We start from the raw sequence: 17,996 nt of genomic DNA, 5'->3' as shown, positions 1-17,996 counted from the left end.
TAAAATCGTCCTCAAGGATTTTATCAATTAGTGGTTGTTCTTATTGTTCCTGATTGGGATTATCTCACAAAACAAAGTAATTTCAATGCAGTTTATGATTCTCATGTTTTCTTTTCAGGCCGGCAGAAAGGACAGGAGTGATGCTCTGAACACAGCCATTGACAGGATGACAAAGAAAACAAGAGACCTTCGCAGACAGGTGTTTTTTTAAATATATATATGTATATGTATATATATATATATATGTGTATGTATGTATATGTATGCTCTATGTATGTATGTATATTTGTATATATAGTATGTATGTATATATTTAGTATATACATATATGTATATATTTAGTAAATACATATATGTATATATATGTATGTATATATATATATATTTATATATATATATATATATATATATATATATATATATATATATATATGCTGTATAGTATGTATGTATATATATTTATGTTTGTGTATATATAGTATGTATGTATATATTTAGTATGTGTATATATAGTATGTATGTATATATTTAGTATATGCATATGTATATATGTGTGTGTATATACACTATATATGTGTGTGTGTGTATATATATATATACATATAAATATATATGTATATAATATATATATATTTATGTATATATAAATATATATGTATGTATATATAATGTGTGTGTGTGTGTATATGTATATATATATATATATATATATATATATATATATATATATACACACACACACAGTGGGGCAAAAAAGTATTTAGTCAGCCACCGATTATGCAAGTTCTCCCACTTAAAATGATGACGGTATAGCTCGTTTGGTAGAGTGGCCGTGCCAGCAACTTGAGGGTTCCAGGTTCAATTCCCGCTTTCGCCATCCTAGTCACTGCCGTTGGTCCTTGGGCAAGACACTTTACCCACCTGCTCCCAGTGTCACCCACACTGGTTTAAATGGAATTTAGATATTGGTTTTCACTATGTAAAGTGCTTTGAGTCACTAGAGAAAAGGGCTATATAAATATAATTCACTTCACTTCACAAAGGTTTGTAATCTTCATCATAGGTACACTTCAACTGTGAGAGACAGAATGTGAAAAAAAATCCAGGAATTCACGTTTTAGGAATTTTAAAGAATTTATTCGTAAATTATGGTGGAAAATAAGTATTTGGTCAACCATTCCAAGCTCTCACTGATGGAAGGAGGTTTTGGCTCAAAATCTCACGATACATGGCCCCATTCATTCTTTCCTTAACACGGATCAATCGTCCTGTCCCCTTAGCAGAAAAATAGCCTCAAAGCATGATGTTTCCACCCCCATGCTTCACAGTAGGAATGTTGTTCTTGGGATGCAACTCAGTATTCTTCTTCCTCCAAACACGACGAGTTGAGTTTATACCAAAATGGATACATGTATAATACAGCAAAGGATTGGGAGAATGGCATGTGGTCAGATGAAACCAAAATAGAACTTTTTGGTATAAACTCAACTTGTCGTGTTTGGAAGAAGAAGAATACTGAGTTGCATCCCAAGAACACCAGACCTACTATGAAGCATGGGAGTGGAAACATCATGCTTTTAGGCTGTTTTTCTGCTAAGGGGACAGGACGATTGATCCGTGTTAAGGAAAGAATGAATGGGGCCATGTATCGTGAGATCTTGTGCAAAAACCTCCTTCCATCAGTGAGAGCTTTGAATGGTTGACCAAATACTTATTTTCCACCATAATTTACAAAAATGTTTTTTAAATTTCCTACAATGTGAATTCCTGGATTTTTTTTATACATTCTGTCTCTCACAGTTGAAGTGCACCTACCTGTATGATGAAAATTACAGACCTCGGTCATCATTTTAAGTGGGAGAACTTGCACAATCGGGAGCTGACTAAATCATTTTTTTGCCCCACTGTCTATATACATATATATATATATATATATATATATATATACGAACATTTTTATAAAAAAATATGTAATTTTGTGTGTTTTGTAAACTTTATTTTTCTTCTCGTACATCCCTAGTATAAAAGTTAAATACAAAGCATATAATACACACTTAGAAAATGTTGCCATTTTCTTTTTTTTTTTTATTCCACAGCTACGTAAAGCTGTAATGGACCATGTCTCCGACTCATTCTTGGAAACCAATGTACCCCTTCTGGTTCTGATCGAAGCTGCAAAGAATGGCAATGAGAAGGAAGTCAAGGAGTATGCACAGGTGTTCCGTGAGCATGCCAACAAGCTGATCGAGGTAATGTTCAACATTTGACAGTCAATGTGTTTTAAATTAAAACTATTAAGCAGTTCTAACATATAGTTAAAGAAACAAATTACCTATATAAGGGAAAACAAGAAAACTGGCCCTTATCTTGGCTACAAAATATCATTACCTTTACTTTTTTACCAACACAATGTAATCAATTATCTAAAAAAAATCTAAATGTAAGAAATAATTTCTACTTAATTTTCTAGAAGCAAGTTCTCAGTAATCATACCTTTCTTAAGAACACAAAGAGAAGAGACACTGCAAAGTGATGACTTAAGATCAGCAACAAGCCAGAGGCAGCACTAGTTGACCTCATTAGTGTACTTTCACTCAATTCCTTGAATGCCTGTGTCTGAGCGTCAAACGTTGACATTTCAAATGGGACGTCTCCCCATGGGCGGATGATCATGAGTCAAGCTGCATCATCTGTCCCCTCTGTTGAGTATAACTTGTATGTATTGTAATTTAAAAAAATAAACAAAATACATTTGTTGAAAATTCAGTTCAGTTTAAAAGAACTTGAGTTATGTGTTGAATATTAATTTTTTAAAACTAAAGGACTGGAACAGAAAACAAATTATAAGTAAGAATATTCTAATCAGGGTTTATGCCGCAGATTCTGATACCAAGCATCCATGAGACATCGACTAATACCGATAACATGTATTACCTGTAAGTTTAACCATATTTATAACCAGAAAAAAAACAGGACAGCATTATAACAATATCAACACAATATTTAAACTACTACCGTATTTTTCGCACTATAAGTCGCAGTTTTTTCCAAAGTTTGGCCGGGGGTGCGACATATACTCCGGAGCGACTTATATGTGAAATTATTAACACATTACCGTAAAATATCAAATATTATTTATCTCATTCGCGGAAGAGACGAAAAAAAGGTCAGCAATCGTCACACACACGTCAGCCAATAAGAATGTGGCGGGAGAGGGTCATGGCAGAAGTGCATTGTGGGTCATGGAATGCTAACTGCTGTATGCTACTGCCGTAGCTATTAAAATGGATCATGTCATCGTTGGCGGTAACTTCTAAAAATTGAGAAGGGCTGAACAAAAATGGCACCGAAAGGGAAATCATTTACTGCAGATTACAAGCTGGACGTAGTGAAATATGCAGCAGAAAACGACAAGAGGAAGCGGCGCATACCTTTGGAGTTGGCAGAGTTGTTTAGAAGCGACATCGAGGAAGAAGATTTAATCTGATTTATTGATTAGGAGTGACATATTGTTTGGTAAACTTATAGCATGTTCTATACGTTATAGTTATTTGGATGACTCTTACCATATTATGTTACGTTAACAATACTTTTCTGTTACCACCTACAACATCCCCGTGTAGACAGGCTTCTCTGTGGGGATAGGCTCCAGCTGCACTGTGATTGGCTAAGAGTGAGGATTTAAGAGCGAAAATAGACAGCCATAAAATCCGCCTCCGCTTGAGATGGTCTCCTGTGGACGGGACTCTCGCTGCTGTCTTGGATCCGCTTGAACTGAACTCTCGCGGCTGTGTTGGAGCCACTATGGATTGAACTTTCACAGTATCATGTTAGACCCGCTCGACATCCATTGCTTTCGGTCCCCTAGAGGGGGGGGTATGCCCACATCCGAGGTCCTCTCCAAGGTTTCTCATAGTCAGCATTGTCACTGGCGTCCCACTGGATGTGAATTCTCCCTGCCCACCGGGTGTGAGTTTTCCTTGCCCTTTTGTGGGTTCTTCTGAGGATGTTGTAGTCGTAATGATTTGTGCAGTCCTTTGAGACATTTGTGATTTGGGGCTATATAAATAAACATTGATTGATTGATATGTTAGGTGTGTAAAAGTTCATTATCGAAAATCATGCGCCAAACATTGTCCATGGTCAAAAGCACTATCAGCGTTGCACCATTCCACTCGTATTGTATAATGAGCACATGTGTTAATGGCCCAAAGGCATATGTTCCATTGGTTTGTACACATTTGTTTAAAAGCAACGTTATGATTGACCCACATTTATCAGAGTCCATCTAAACAAAGGCACTATACCTTTTCAAAAATATTTACTTTTAATTAATTCAACTGGTGTATATTTTTTCAGAAACAAGTAACCCCTCTTTTGTTGTTCAAGTTTAGTAACAAGTTGTATTGGCTTTTGTAATAGATTACATTTTAGCACATTACTCTCTGGATAATCCCACTTTGGCGCAGTTCCTCTTAGCCCAGACATTTTCCTTCTGCGTTGTTGCCAGCATATGCCTAACAACTAAGTCTCTGGCCTACATTTTTCTGAGGAAGCACAATGTTTCTCTGAAAGATGTAAACATACTTTTAGAATTTATTGTGTGGGTGCCTATTTTGTTGCAGTCTTAAAGAAAAACCTTTAACTTTCTCACTTATTAATATTTTATTTGGATTTATTTTTCCCTGTGTGCTCTTTTTCTGTTAAGGTGGCCAACTTGGCATGCTCCATTTCTAACAACGAAGAGGGCGTGAAGCTGGTCCGAATGGCCGCATCTCAACTGGAAACTCTTTGTCCTCAGGTACAACTGCTGCTGACACACACTTTTAAAGAAAGCTATTGTTGTTTTAAAATTGTGTTTAACAATGCCTACTGACTCGACATTGGTCAGAATTAAAAAAAATTGCCGTTAACAATTACTTGATTTCTTAAAATACAGTAATTGGATGATTGCAGGTGATAAATGCAGCTTTGGCCCTAGCTGCAAAACCCAACAGTAAGGTTGCCCAAGACAACATGGATTTGTTCAAGGATCAATGGGAGAAGCAGGTCAGAGTGCTTACTGATGCTGTTGATGACATAACATCCATCGATGACTTCCTTTGTGTGTCTGGTGAGTGGTTGGTCATACTTTATACTAAGATATGGGATAAATATGGGATAAATATTACAAATTTTGCCCTATGTGTTATGTGTTCCACTAACTACAACCACATCGTGTCCCTCAGAGAACCACATCTTGGAGGATGTGAACAAGTGTGTCATCGCTCTGCAAGAGAAAGATGTGGATGGTTTAGATCGCACTGCAGGGGCAATAAGAGGCCGTGCTGCCAGAGTGGTCCATGTGGTCACTTCTGAAATGGACAATTATGAACCTGGGATCTACACCGAGAAGGTCTTGGAGGCCACCAAGCTTCTCACTGACACAGGTACAAAAAAAAAATGTACTGACTAAAATAGATCCAACATGAGGACAATAAATTTGACATTTCACATGATTGCATACTCAAGAAACAAGTTGCATGAACACATACACTTTATATTTAAGAAGCTTTACAAATCCGCTTTAAGGCACTGTTCATTATTTCTTATAGTTTGTGCGGTGCATGTAAATCGACAACTGGGCATTTCGTGGTTTTAGAATAAATGAACAAGGATGCATTTTCGCAATGCAGGCATCAATTTGAGTTCTATAAGTAATCATTTATTCATTAAATCAAAGCCCCTTAATGCTAATACAATTGTAAGTTGCCCAAAGATTCTCACCTCTTAAACATTTAAACTAATCTTTTACAAGGAAGAGCATGAACTGTAACATTTATTTAGATAGCTCTCTGGGTCTTAACAATTAAATCACATACTTGTAAAGACTAATTCCTCCAAAAAAAATGTTATATCTCTGAAGAGAAAGATTATTATTAATTAGTGGAGTGTCATTGTCTTTTCAATGGAACTTTTTATCGATGAGAATTACTAGCTCGTCTCCTGTGCTAAAATATACTTGTGACCTATTGCTTGTCTTTTTCTGTTGTGACTGGTGGACACTGGGTGTGATTAGTATTTCTGTTTGGTTTGCGGTTACCCTGTGGTTGCAATGGCCCACCTTCTGTGTAGAAGCTTTTTCAGTATTGTTTTTCCCCACCTTTCATCTCCTCCCTCAGTGATGCCACGGTTCACAGAACAAATTGAGTCTGCAGTGGAGGCCTTGAGCGCGAACCCCTCGCAGCCCGTCGATGAGAATGAGTTCATTGATGCTTCCCGCCTCGTATATGATGGAATTCGAGACATTCGCAAAGCTGTACTCATGATCAGGGTAAGTTGCACATATTGAATTTGTCATACACTTAAACACTTTGCCTGCACTGTACCTTGTGCCTATGTGAATATTGTATCCTGTATAGCAGGGCTCTTCAAATAGCGGTCAACAAGCCAAATCTAGCCCAGGAATTACACCAGACTAGCTTGCCACTTCAATTCTAAAACTTGGGAGTGACTAAAATTTCTGCAGCGGAGTTATATAAATGATATTCGACTAGCCTTTTCACAGTATGTCCTTAAAAAAGCAGAGCGCTCCTGTTACATTGCGTTATTTTATTATGTTTCCGAATTTTGGAAAATGGATAGAAAAAAACCTAAATGTTCACTACAGAGGACGCTAAAAAGTAAAGTGAATAGTCAACATCATAACCCCCCCATTATTGTTCTGTAAATGTGGCCCCTAGAACAATTAAGCTGAATAGCCCTGCTGTATGGGACGACATGATTAGATGTGATAAAGATTTTAAAAGAAGCATTGTAATTCCTTCATAAGATTTTGCTATGTTTGCCATGATTTTCTAATTCTGGCCAACCTTCCATTCTAGCATGCTTTGAACCTGTTTTACGCATTTAACACAGGTTTTGACTGTGAAACAGGATAGATAATAACTCAGCTGGTATTTAAATGTTATCACCTTAAGAAACAAAAGTGATATCTTGGTAAAGCAAATTATATACGGTATCAATGTTTCATAGTGCTGTCAAGAAATTCAAAATATTGAGATTAATTATTGTTTATAGTTCATTAAACTAATGTTTTTGTTTATTTAATCTCACGTAAAAATATCTGAGTAAAGCTCTTTACCTAAGGTATTTTCATTTATATTGTTACATTATTGCAGCAGAATAAAAGACTAATACACAACCAAAAAAGTGGCTTCATTTATTGTTTTTTCAACAGACTTAAACAGCGGCCTTCTTATTTATTTACTAAATTATAAAATCAGACTCACTTTTGCGGGATGTTCAAGCATGGTGGATTAATTTAGCAAAGATCGGCTTGTGCGGCACAGGAAATCAGGCACAGACAATAATAAAATCGGTTTATTTTCAAAATAAAATACTCTGTGCTCAAGGTGGATCAAATTTCACAACTTAAAAATATTCTAATGAGTGGGTCGAGGTCAAACTTTTTCAGCCGTAATTTCTAGTGATGTTCAGATATCATTTTTAAAATTCAGATGTGATTCCAATACTTTGGATAAGGTAGCTGCCGATATCAATACCTGCCTGATACCATTACTCCGATACTTTGAATTTAGCGATTTGCCGATACCGAGTACTAATTCCATTGCAAGTTCGGACAATTTTTAAGTTAATTTGAAAATCTGAAACATCCTACATGAGTCCCACCCCCAGAAAAGGAGGTATTGCAAAGTTTGCATGTTGTCGTGCAACTTGTTGGCTGCTCGTGTTTGTAATATTGCCACTCCGCCGCCATGTTTGCTGTGGTTGCCCTTGTTCAGGGGTGTCAAAGTCAAGGCCGGCGGTCCATTTCCGGCCAGCGAATGAATTATTTATGGCCCCCAGGATGATATTTGATTAGTATTAGAACTGGCCCGCAGGCCACAGCTGCCTCCTGCTGTTTTGCACGCATTATCAGTGTTGGCGCTACACATTTTCAAAATTGGGTCCCAGGGACACCATCAAGTCATAAAAATAGGGTCCCACAATACATTTTTGGTGTCCCGCTTCTTTGTAACCGTTTTCAAAACAAATGATAAATGTATGCATTATCCTGTCACATCTCACATTCTATATTGTGTTTTGGCAAAAGGTTGTCATAAACGTTAATCCGTTATAAAAAATAATATAAAGAAAACCAATTTTTAATGCATATGTAAATGTATTTACTTAAACAGTCATTCACTTTTTCTTTCCTTCATGGATCTAAACTTTAAAACTGCCGGTATTTTTTCTATATTTTTATTGTAATATTTTTAGAGTGAGTGTTCTATTGTTGGCCGAAGTAAGACAAAAAAAAACAATCTGAAGTTGTCTTTATTTTTAGTTTTAATGCCATGATTGTTATAGTTAAGCCTTCGTGTGCACAGATTTTCCTTCATGCGGCCCCTGAGCTAAAATTACTTTGACACCCCTGCACTAGTTGCTTTGGTTTCCATTTCCGGTGAAAAAGAACAAAAAATGTGATTTCAGTGTAGCAACATTAGCATGCTAGCGGACTTCTTGGCTTGTGTGCACTCTATTTAGGTTGTAGGCCCAAGGTTCTTTAAAAAAAATATGCATTTGTATGGTATCAGGGATGCATTTACAAGTACTCACCGATACCAATACCTCCAAAAAGGGCTGTATCGGCGCTTAACCCGATACTGGTATCGCTGTGGGAACATCCCTATTAGTTTCGCCCTGTTGACACGATGTATGAAGAAACGGTAATTCTGGCGATCTAAAATAAAAAAATCTTGTTACAGGAATAACCTGCAACAGTTATCATGGGGGCCTGGTTGAACTCTTACCTGACACAGGAGTTGGAAGAGACATTTTGAGACACTTGTGGATAAGGGCTATATAAAGAAACTTTGATTGATTGATTGAGTGTGCGTAGCTGGCCAGAAGTTTTGTTGCTGATTTGCTGTTTCTTCCTACAAATACAAAAATTAAGTAGTCATTCAACAAGGCAAAGAGGATGTTTCCACGAGTCAAGTCAGTCAGTGCACATCACAGACAAAGCTGAAGAGTATTGACGGACAGCAGGGTATGGAGAAGTTTTGCAGCGGAGCTGTTATGCATCCAGTGAAAATCCATGGTTATTTGAGTGCTGGCGGCTTTTCATGAGCTCTTGAGTACTTGGTCATACATGGTGCTTTCTCCTTCAGTTAAGCCTGCTGGATAGCCTTTCTATGGCTTTCTCATTTGGTAATATTTTGGCTGCCAACGTTTGCTGTGGCCGCACTCGAGACGGGGAGGTCAAGTAGCTTTGGTGGTAAGAAAACTCCTCTCAAAGAAAGCAAATATTTCTACCTTTATCAATGGTGCCATCGGGGCGTTTTCAAAAAGTACATTTCGCATTTGTTGGACCATCAAACTTCTTCATGTCTCTTCCCCACTTTTGCCATTTGCCCGCCCAAACGCAACGACAGCTAATCAATGTCAACTTCAGGGTGTGACTGACCATTTTCACCCCCTACAAAACAAGCACTAGAAGAAGGCAATGCGATTCACACACAGAAAGTTAAAAAAAAATAGGTTAACGCAATCAAAAAAACATAACGCGCTAAAGAAAATTGTAATTAATTGATCGAAATTAATGTAATAATTTAACACCCTTAATTTTTAAATACATGATTGGCTACACTTCATTGGCCCTAGTGTGTGATTGTGTGTATGAATGTTGTTTGTCTATCTGTGTTGGCCCTGCGATGAAGTGGCAAATTGTCCAAGGTGCACCCCGCCTACCGCCGAATGCAGCTGAGATAGGCTCCAGTGACCCCGGAAGGGACAAGCGTTAGAAAATGGATGGATGGATGGTTTATTACATTTGATTAAGGGAAAAATAAAGAATTCTGCATACAATACATATTGCCTTAGACAGCCACCTCCTAACCCTTGATTTTCACTTGATAACAGCATTGTAACGGCGCCGCCAGCAGCTGCAGACTGTTTCTGTCTTTATTCAAGTCAATGTTCACAACACCCCAATGGGGTCTGCGTTGCGCAGAAGATTCTGGAAGATGTAGTTAATTTTCAGACCCACCAAAGCAAATGGGCCAGTAAAAATGACACTCGCCCAGTTTTTGTTTAACGTGTCACGGCATTGTGATGATTCTGAAACTGCAATACCATGGTATCTACAATACCGTTACAGCCGTAATATTTGGAATTGCATAACTTTGGAACATTTTTAATCAAACTATGGCGGAAATACTTATTTAAAATATTTGTGTTTTGACGAAATCCATAGTTTTTTTTGTATCCAATTTGTCTTCTTCTGCTTTAAAGAAACTTTCAACTATGGGTGCACGGTTTTGGCATCACAATATCTGAGTGTACAATATTCACGTCACATGTAGGAGGCTAATTAACTATGTGCACCTCATAAAACACATGGGCGATTGAAAAAGCATTCATGATGTTTACGGAGTTCTATGTACATGTGGGTTGAGTTTAAAAATAAAGTACAAATATGTCATATTTATTGCGGTGACCTCGCAGAGGTGTTGAGTCTCGCTGTTTCATGGTATCTGCTAGGCTTTCTGCACGTGAGGTGCGCTCTTGAGCTGTAACCTAACTGTGCGCACCTCCGTGCGGTTTACAAAATATCTACTCAGGTCCCCGCACAATATAAGCAAGAAATAAACATAATAAGAATATCTCTAATAAAAAAAAATCAGAAGCCATACCTCCTGATGTATTGGCTCAGCAAACTTTGACTTGGCCACCTCTGCCCTATAGACCTGGACCTTACAAAAGATGGAGTTCAGACTATTAGACAGATGGACTGAACCATCTCCCCTCCTACAGTGACATCAAACAGTATGCCCTCCAGACATCCGAGTATCATAACTCTGCAGAGCTGCTGACAGCCAGAAACGTAGGGCAGCTATTGCTGCTTTACTTTATATAATGCTCAAAATGGCAAAAAGAGCACCAGCATTGTTCCACTTGACTATTTAGAGACATCTGTATATTTCACTGCAGATATAAAGTACAGCTCCAGTTGTTGTATTCGATAGGAATAAAATTCCAAGTAATTCCCAGTGTCAACTACTCCAGTCACATTTGATGTATCTCATATAGCTTGAATACCACTGTGGAATTATATATTGCTATCTTGTCACTTGTTTTGATAATGTGTGATTTGTTTTGAATGCAACAAACTGGGTCCAGGACCATTTCTGTTAACAGAAAGTAAAGTTTTTCAAAAATAGGGTTTTTTGACTGCAAACCATAAGTTATCATTTGTAAGCCTTGCACATTCATCATCTGTTGCTTATTTCACTGCAGAAGATAGCTTTGCCCCACTAAAAAGCATTGTCTGACTTCAAACTGATGCCCGTGAGTCAGTATAGCATTGTACGTTAAACTAGCTTTACAGTCCTTAAAACAAAATGTCTTTTCTAAGACCATTTCATATTTGTTTTAGATGGGACTGCTCTAAATCCATTATGGTTTTGGAAAGTATTGAGAATATTACTTAAGCATTAACAGCGGCGGATACATTGTAAGAAGGCCCATTGTCTCAATGATTACTATTATATGATAAAGCACATGCAAATACAGAACAATATCAATCGTTTTATAATGGATTGAGGAGGCTCAAGTATAGAAGTGGGGGGAAATTATCGATTTTCAACATCACAATTGGGTCGTGGGCATTTCATTAATTGATAGCCACATTTCCAATTATCAGTATTTACGTATGTTAAATTAGGTAATACAGATGGTTCTAAAATGTGGCAATACTGCTCATGTTAAAATAAGTTATTGTCAGAATTGGTTTTATGTTTGGTTTTAACTAACCAAGGAAGAACTATTAGCAAACATGCTTTTAATGTAACATGTTAGCTGGGTTAGCACAGACACAGAGGGGAGAGAATGAGAGGACAAGCTATGCTGGCCGCAGTGTTAAGCCAGTTTGAACGTGATGTAGTGAAAAAATAACTGTTTTGTATATTTTAACAAAAGGCTAATAGGAACAACGTTACAGCAGAAAACAACCAGCTAAGAAGACGAAAATAGCAAATACAATAAATCAAAAGAGACAATAAAATCCACAAAGTACGGCAACACGACTATCAGCCATAGAGATATAATGAAGCAGAGAGACGACACGACACCTCTTTGAGCTGCAAGTTTATTGCGACTGGGGCAAGAATGAACATCAGAGGGGGGGGAAAAAAATCGAAGATGCTTTTTTGCCAAGTGGGGCCATTTATTTTTTTCTTTTAGGCTACTACAGTTCTAACGTATGTAGTCATCCATCCATATATATATGTATGCTGTGCGCACTAAATCTGAAAACCGTAGATGAAGCAATAATGCATACATCAGTGGCCAAAGGAGTTTTGTAGACAGATTATTAATTGTAATATATTTAGAATATATAATAATAATAATAGATTATATTAACAGTATACAATATGATTTACAATATAATAATTATAGATATAAATATAACAATTGAATCGCAGCCCTTGATCGTAATCAAATCTTGAGGTGCCCAAATGATTCCAACCGCTTGGCTTATGCAGCTATCTACATATTCAGATGCCACAGCTTCTCTTTTTATAGGAATGGATCACAAAAATGCAGTTTATTATTATTATTATTATTATTATGCAATCTCATTCCTATCATGTCCTTTTACAGACTCCAGAAGAGTTGGACGACTCTGACTTTGAAACAGAGGACTTTGATGTTCGCAGCAGGACCAGCGTGCAGACAGAAGATGACCAGCTCATTGCTGGCCAGAGTGCAAGGGTAAGAGTTTTAATCTGCAATGTTAACAGATAATGGGGAACATGCCACCCTGCAAACAATTCACACATTTAACTTTGGTTAATTCTGTTAGTTGAAATGGCTTAAGTAAGTTCAGTGAAAGTATCTTGTATGTTTAGTTCAGTGGAAAATTACACAGCTACTTCAGAAAATAGGGTTACTTACAGTGCATTAGGAAGGTATTCACGACACTCTACTTTGTTCACATTGTCTGTTACAACCTTATTCCAAAATGGAATAAATTCATGTTTGTTCTCAATATTCTACACACAATGCCACGCCGTTTTGGATGCCTGTGAACGCTGTGTTTTGCAGTGTTTTTGTTAACAGTGCGTCATTTGCAACAAGACAGACTGACAGGCGTAATATTGTAGCCAGATCCTATATGCTGTCAGCCAGCCTCCTCTACTACCTTTGCTGAGCCGAGACCGCTGCTTGCAGTCTCCTGTGTCTTGCTTCTCGTCACATTATTTATCCAACAGTATAACAACATAAGTAAAATAAAAAGTGGGTAGAATGTGCGCCCTGAGATCGGTTGGCCGTGAGTTCAAATCCGGGCTGAGTCATACCAAAGACTATAAAAATGGGACTAATTACCTCCTTTGCTTGGCACTCAGCATTAATGGTTGGAATTGGGGGTTAAATCACCAAAAATGATTCCTGGGCGCAGCACCGCTGCTGCCCACTGCTCCCCTCACCTCCCAGGGGGTGATCAAGGGTGATGGGTCAAATGCAGGGAATAGTTTTGCCACACCTAGTGTGTGTGTGACAATCATTGGTACTTTAACTTTAACTTTAAGTCATCATAGGTCTTTTTCCCATTAATACTTTTTGAAGACTATCTGATTATCGACTCTCTTCCACATTCTTCTCTGCATTTGTTGTAGCACAAACCATTTTTCTGCCCATGTTGTTGGGGTTAATGGTTTGGAGGTTAGCTTGTCTTGCTATCAATCGTGGGCAGTCGCAGCTAGTCTAAGGAATTATGGTCAAGATCTTTGGTAGGGGAAAATGCAAAAATAGTCCAAAAACGTTAAATCAGTGCAGAGATCTTAGGATGTTACATTAAAAAAAGAACTTATTAACGAAAGCAAATACAATCTCTGAAATCACTGCACACACAAAATGTCGGTAACCATCGCGACATAGTGGATCTTATCTATGGACTGCCATACTACGTTTTAAAAATGCATATTACCCATAAATAGTGGGGAAAAATAAGTATAGCAACAGAGTGCCTAATGCTTCTGCTTTTTCTGGCTTTAGGCTATCATGGCTCAGTTGCCACAAGAGCAGAAGGCAAAGATTGCAGAACAAGTCGCCAGCTTCCAGGAGGAGAAGAGCAAGCTGGATGCTGAGGTATCCAAGTGGGACGACAGCGGCAATGACATCATTGTTTTGGCCAAGCAGATGTGCATGATCATGATGGAGATGACTGACTTCACCAGGTGAGTTTTACTCAAATTTATCAATTCACAAATTATACATGTTTTGTGCATCTACAGTAGAATAAGCGTAATACTTAAGTCTTCTATCTCCTTATGTTTTAGGAATTGACAGAAATTATTTTAATTGGTGTCATACTTTTGCTGATAAAATAAAACTTAAAGTTGATTCTATAGACACGGTTCACAGAACATGACAGACCAAAACACACATGACAATTAACCCAAAATGTTCTGTCTGACTTTAGTATATTAAGATGGATTTTTAATCGAACAGGGACATTTCCTGCATACAAACACAAATGAACCATAACTCCAGGTGTACTCGGAAAATCAACAAAGTCCCATATTGAGAGAACAAAGCTAAACTCGAATCACCTAGCAGATGGGGACACATGAACGATCGCCTGGATGAATATATATGTTCATATTATTACCTCACACTTCAAAGCCATATAGCAGCATACAGAAGGTCAGTTGCGAGCTAATTCCACCTTCGCCCAAATTATCACCCCTTCAACCTTGGACTTGCACAATGCCTTGCCAAGGTTAATATTCAGTGAGGTAATTGATCTCGACCTCTCTCCTGGCAAATCTGCAGAGTGAGAGTGATTCTTGTTGACTTCCTGCATTGCTTATGGCTGTCTGTTGGCCCTTATGAATAAAGCATTTGTGGCTTTGAGACATGCGATATATTTGGGCGCCACCTGATGTAGAGCACCAGGTACCTGTTGGATGGCTCGGTCCTGTGTGGCTTAAAATCTGTCCATTGTGTCCCACTTCACTTTTTCCACATTTTGTTACGTTACAGCCTTATTCCAAAATGGAATTAATTAATTGGTATCAACAAGATTCTACATGCAATACCCCATAGTGACATTATTAAAAGGTGTTTATGCAAATGTATCAAATAAATCACATGAAAATAAGTATTCAAAGCCTTTGCTCAATACCCAAGTATTTTTGAATACGATGCCACAAGCTTGGCACGCCTATTTTTGGGCAGTTTTGCCCATTCCTCTTTGCAGCACCTTTCAAGCTACAGGCTTTCCCCTAGTTTGCCAATCCTATACTTATTGTGGTGTGGGTGCGGCTGCCATGATGACATCATATAATGTGCATAATTAGATATGATGATATAATTTTCTTTAAAAAATGTCTAAAATGTATATACATTTAAAAGCAAATTTGTTATTTATTAGTATTACCATATTTTTATATTACATCATTTTGCTATATGTTCAATTTTTGCTGCTTATTGTACAATGTACTTGGATGAAAATTCTTAAGTGTCAAGAGCAGGGCGGATATTCAACTGTAGGCCCCAAGGTCAGTTCAAAACTTTTTTTTCAGCAGCAGCAAATTCCTAAAAACGCTAGCGTGCTCCTGTTGTATAGAGGAACTTGGACCACATTTGCAAATTTTTATTGACAATTTAACCTTGCAAGCAAACAGAACATTGGGGTTTAAACTTAACAGAGGCGCTCAAGGCACCACTTTAGGTCCTCTATTTTTTTGGCAGTTACAATTGTTTCCCGTATTGTGATTTATGTAATACAGGTGTTGCTGTAGCTTGTTTACTTCAGATGCAGTCAGTAGTCATTTGTTCAACTTCTTTAGTTATACTAGTAGTGTTCCTCAAGGTGCCATTTTAGCTCCTCTCTTTTTCATCATTTGGGCTATGCAACTGGTGGTTTGTGAGTTTAGTTTAAAAAAACAGCAGATTCCTAAAACACTAAAGTGCTGTCATAGAGATAATCTTTGACTGCCATTTTTGCAGAGTTACAGAGCACTCCTGTAACTCTTCTGAAGAAGACGCTGGTTCTCAGGAATATACAAAGTTTGCTTTCTATAAATATGGCTTCCAAGACTAATTAGGTTATTATCCCTGGTCTAGAGACTTTATTAAATTAAAAACGACTAGCAACAAAACTAGCATTTTTGGGGGGGGTATTATAGAATGTACTCCTGTTTAGAGACTCTACTTCTGTCCCTCGATGTGTGCAACAAAAAGCGAGCTGCAGCGAGCATGACGTCACACTTGCTTCGCGTTGCTGCTTTCACATTGTCGTTATGGGGTATTGTGTGTAGAATTTTGAGGACAAAAATGAATTTATTCCATTTACGTGAGCTCTACCGAGGATGTCCTTGTGGTTTGTGCAGCCCTTAGATACACTAGTGATTAAGGGCTATTTAGATAGACATTGATTGATTGATTTTGTAATAAGGCTGCAACATAACAAATGGTGGAAAAGGTGAAGCGCTGTGAATACTTTCCAGTTGCATTGTATGTCTTCTTTTTCGAGAGGCTTACATTTCCACGAAGGCTAGAAATCTTCACAATTGAGGCACAGGCTGTTTGGATTGTGACAGAGTTTCTATTTCAACTAAGGCATTATTTGTGGTGTAGTTTTCAGGTATCCTTGCGCTACCAGTGTTGTACTCTATAAACAGAGCTGATATTATGCACACATTAATTTCGACACATTTATATTCTGTATAAAAGTAACTATCTATATCTGTTTGTTTTTACACAGCAGCCTTCTAAAATCTTGGAGCTATACCTCCTGCAACCAACTCATCCCTTGACAAATGCCATTAAGTGCTGTGGCATGTTGACTCTTTTACTAGGACCCTGACTTGTTTTATGACAGTGCATCAGTGGGACTCATTTTGTAGGGTAGCTATGACAACATGTGAGCAGAACACAAAATTCCATCTGTCCTGGGTTAGATGTTTTTTTTTTTTTTATCCTAGCGAGAGTTACATTGACTTCAGTTTGTGTCTCTTGCCAACTGTGCCTTTAAATCCCTTGTGGGCCCTGGAGAAAAATAGCAAATGGCTCCGGTAAATTAGATCACAATGTTGCGGTTCCCCTGTGAAAGGTCTGCCGATTCGTAGAGTAAAGAATTGTTGTGAAAGATGACTATGTATAAGACTCTTTTGTTGGTCTTTCTTAGTGGGTTAACACTGAACCAATCTAAATTTACCAGCATTTGTTTCTCATTCAATAATGTTTATAAAATAATAATGCCTGCAGCCAATACCTGTTCTTCTATTCAAGTGACATTGTCTTTTTATTTAGCTGATTTCACTGCTGAATCTCCTTCGTTCAGATGAATAATTAACGAATAAGGTGCACCTCAGAGCTTGCAAAAACAAACTTGGTAAAAGCATATGCACATTTGATATTGTCCCATTGGACGACACCAAATTAATTTCTTAGTGATTTCAAGAATAAGCTTTTTTTTTTAATTATTAAGTTGTTCATTTGATAGTAATCTCCTTATAGCAGTATTCAAATAGCAGAACTTTTTAAAAGTTGATTTACTGATTCAACTGCTTACAAACATGAACTGAGGCTTTTAAAAGTGGCGCTTGTACTATGACATAGAATACACATCCTGTGGCAGATTTTGTAGCAGCCTTCCCAAACAACTTGTTATTTTAAAAAGTGCTTCTATGTACAGGTCGCCGACTTTGCAATAAAACAAAACTAATAGTTCTTCCCCAATTTTCTCCCCAGGGGGAAAGGACCATTGAAAAATACATCTGATGTCATCAGTGCTGCCAAGAAAATTGCAGAGGCAGGATCAAGAATGGACAAGTTGGGTCGCACCATTGCCGACAATGTAAGTTGCTATTAACCCCTGAACCCGAAGGTTTTCATGTACATTTAAACTCGTTTGCTCGTTGAGTCAATATTTGATTTCAATTCCTGGAATATGGGACTGACATTGTAGCTCATGAGACAAACATTCTAATACACGCTGA

At 37.6% G+C, this 17,996-nt stretch overlaps 1 protein-coding gene across 1 annotated transcript in view; it reads left to right on the top strand.

Annotated features, from left to right (window-relative positions):
* The window catches only part of ctnna1 (catenin (cadherin-associated protein), alpha 1), a 93,095-nt gene that overhangs the window by 51,567 nt on the left and 23,532 nt on the right, over positions 1–17,996 (top strand). Inside the window, exons 8-16 of the mRNA XM_061901921.1 lie at positions 119–199; positions 2,097–2,249; positions 4,709–4,801; positions 4,957–5,113; positions 5,229–5,429; positions 6,162–6,313; positions 12,649–12,759; positions 14,044–14,225; positions 17,749–17,854. Of these exons, the coding sequence (XP_061757905.1) occupies positions 119–199; positions 2,097–2,249; positions 4,709–4,801; positions 4,957–5,113; positions 5,229–5,429; positions 6,162–6,313; positions 12,649–12,759; positions 14,044–14,225; positions 17,749–17,854 (1,236 nt within the window). The remainder of the gene's footprint in view (positions 1–118; positions 200–2,096; positions 2,250–4,708; positions 4,802–4,956; positions 5,114–5,228; positions 5,430–6,161; positions 6,314–12,648; positions 12,760–14,043; positions 14,226–17,748; positions 17,855–17,996) is intronic.

Source organism: Nerophis ophidion, linkage group LG05 (genome assembly GCF_033978795.1).
Source record: "Nerophis ophidion isolate RoL-2023_Sa linkage group LG05, RoL_Noph_v1.0, whole genome shotgun sequence".
In the NCBI taxonomy this organism is placed as follows: domain Eukaryota; kingdom Metazoa; phylum Chordata; class Actinopteri; order Syngnathiformes; family Syngnathidae; genus Nerophis; species Nerophis ophidion.
Note: the sequence above shows the minus strand (reverse complement) of the source record. Positions and strands in the feature narration are given on the sequence as shown.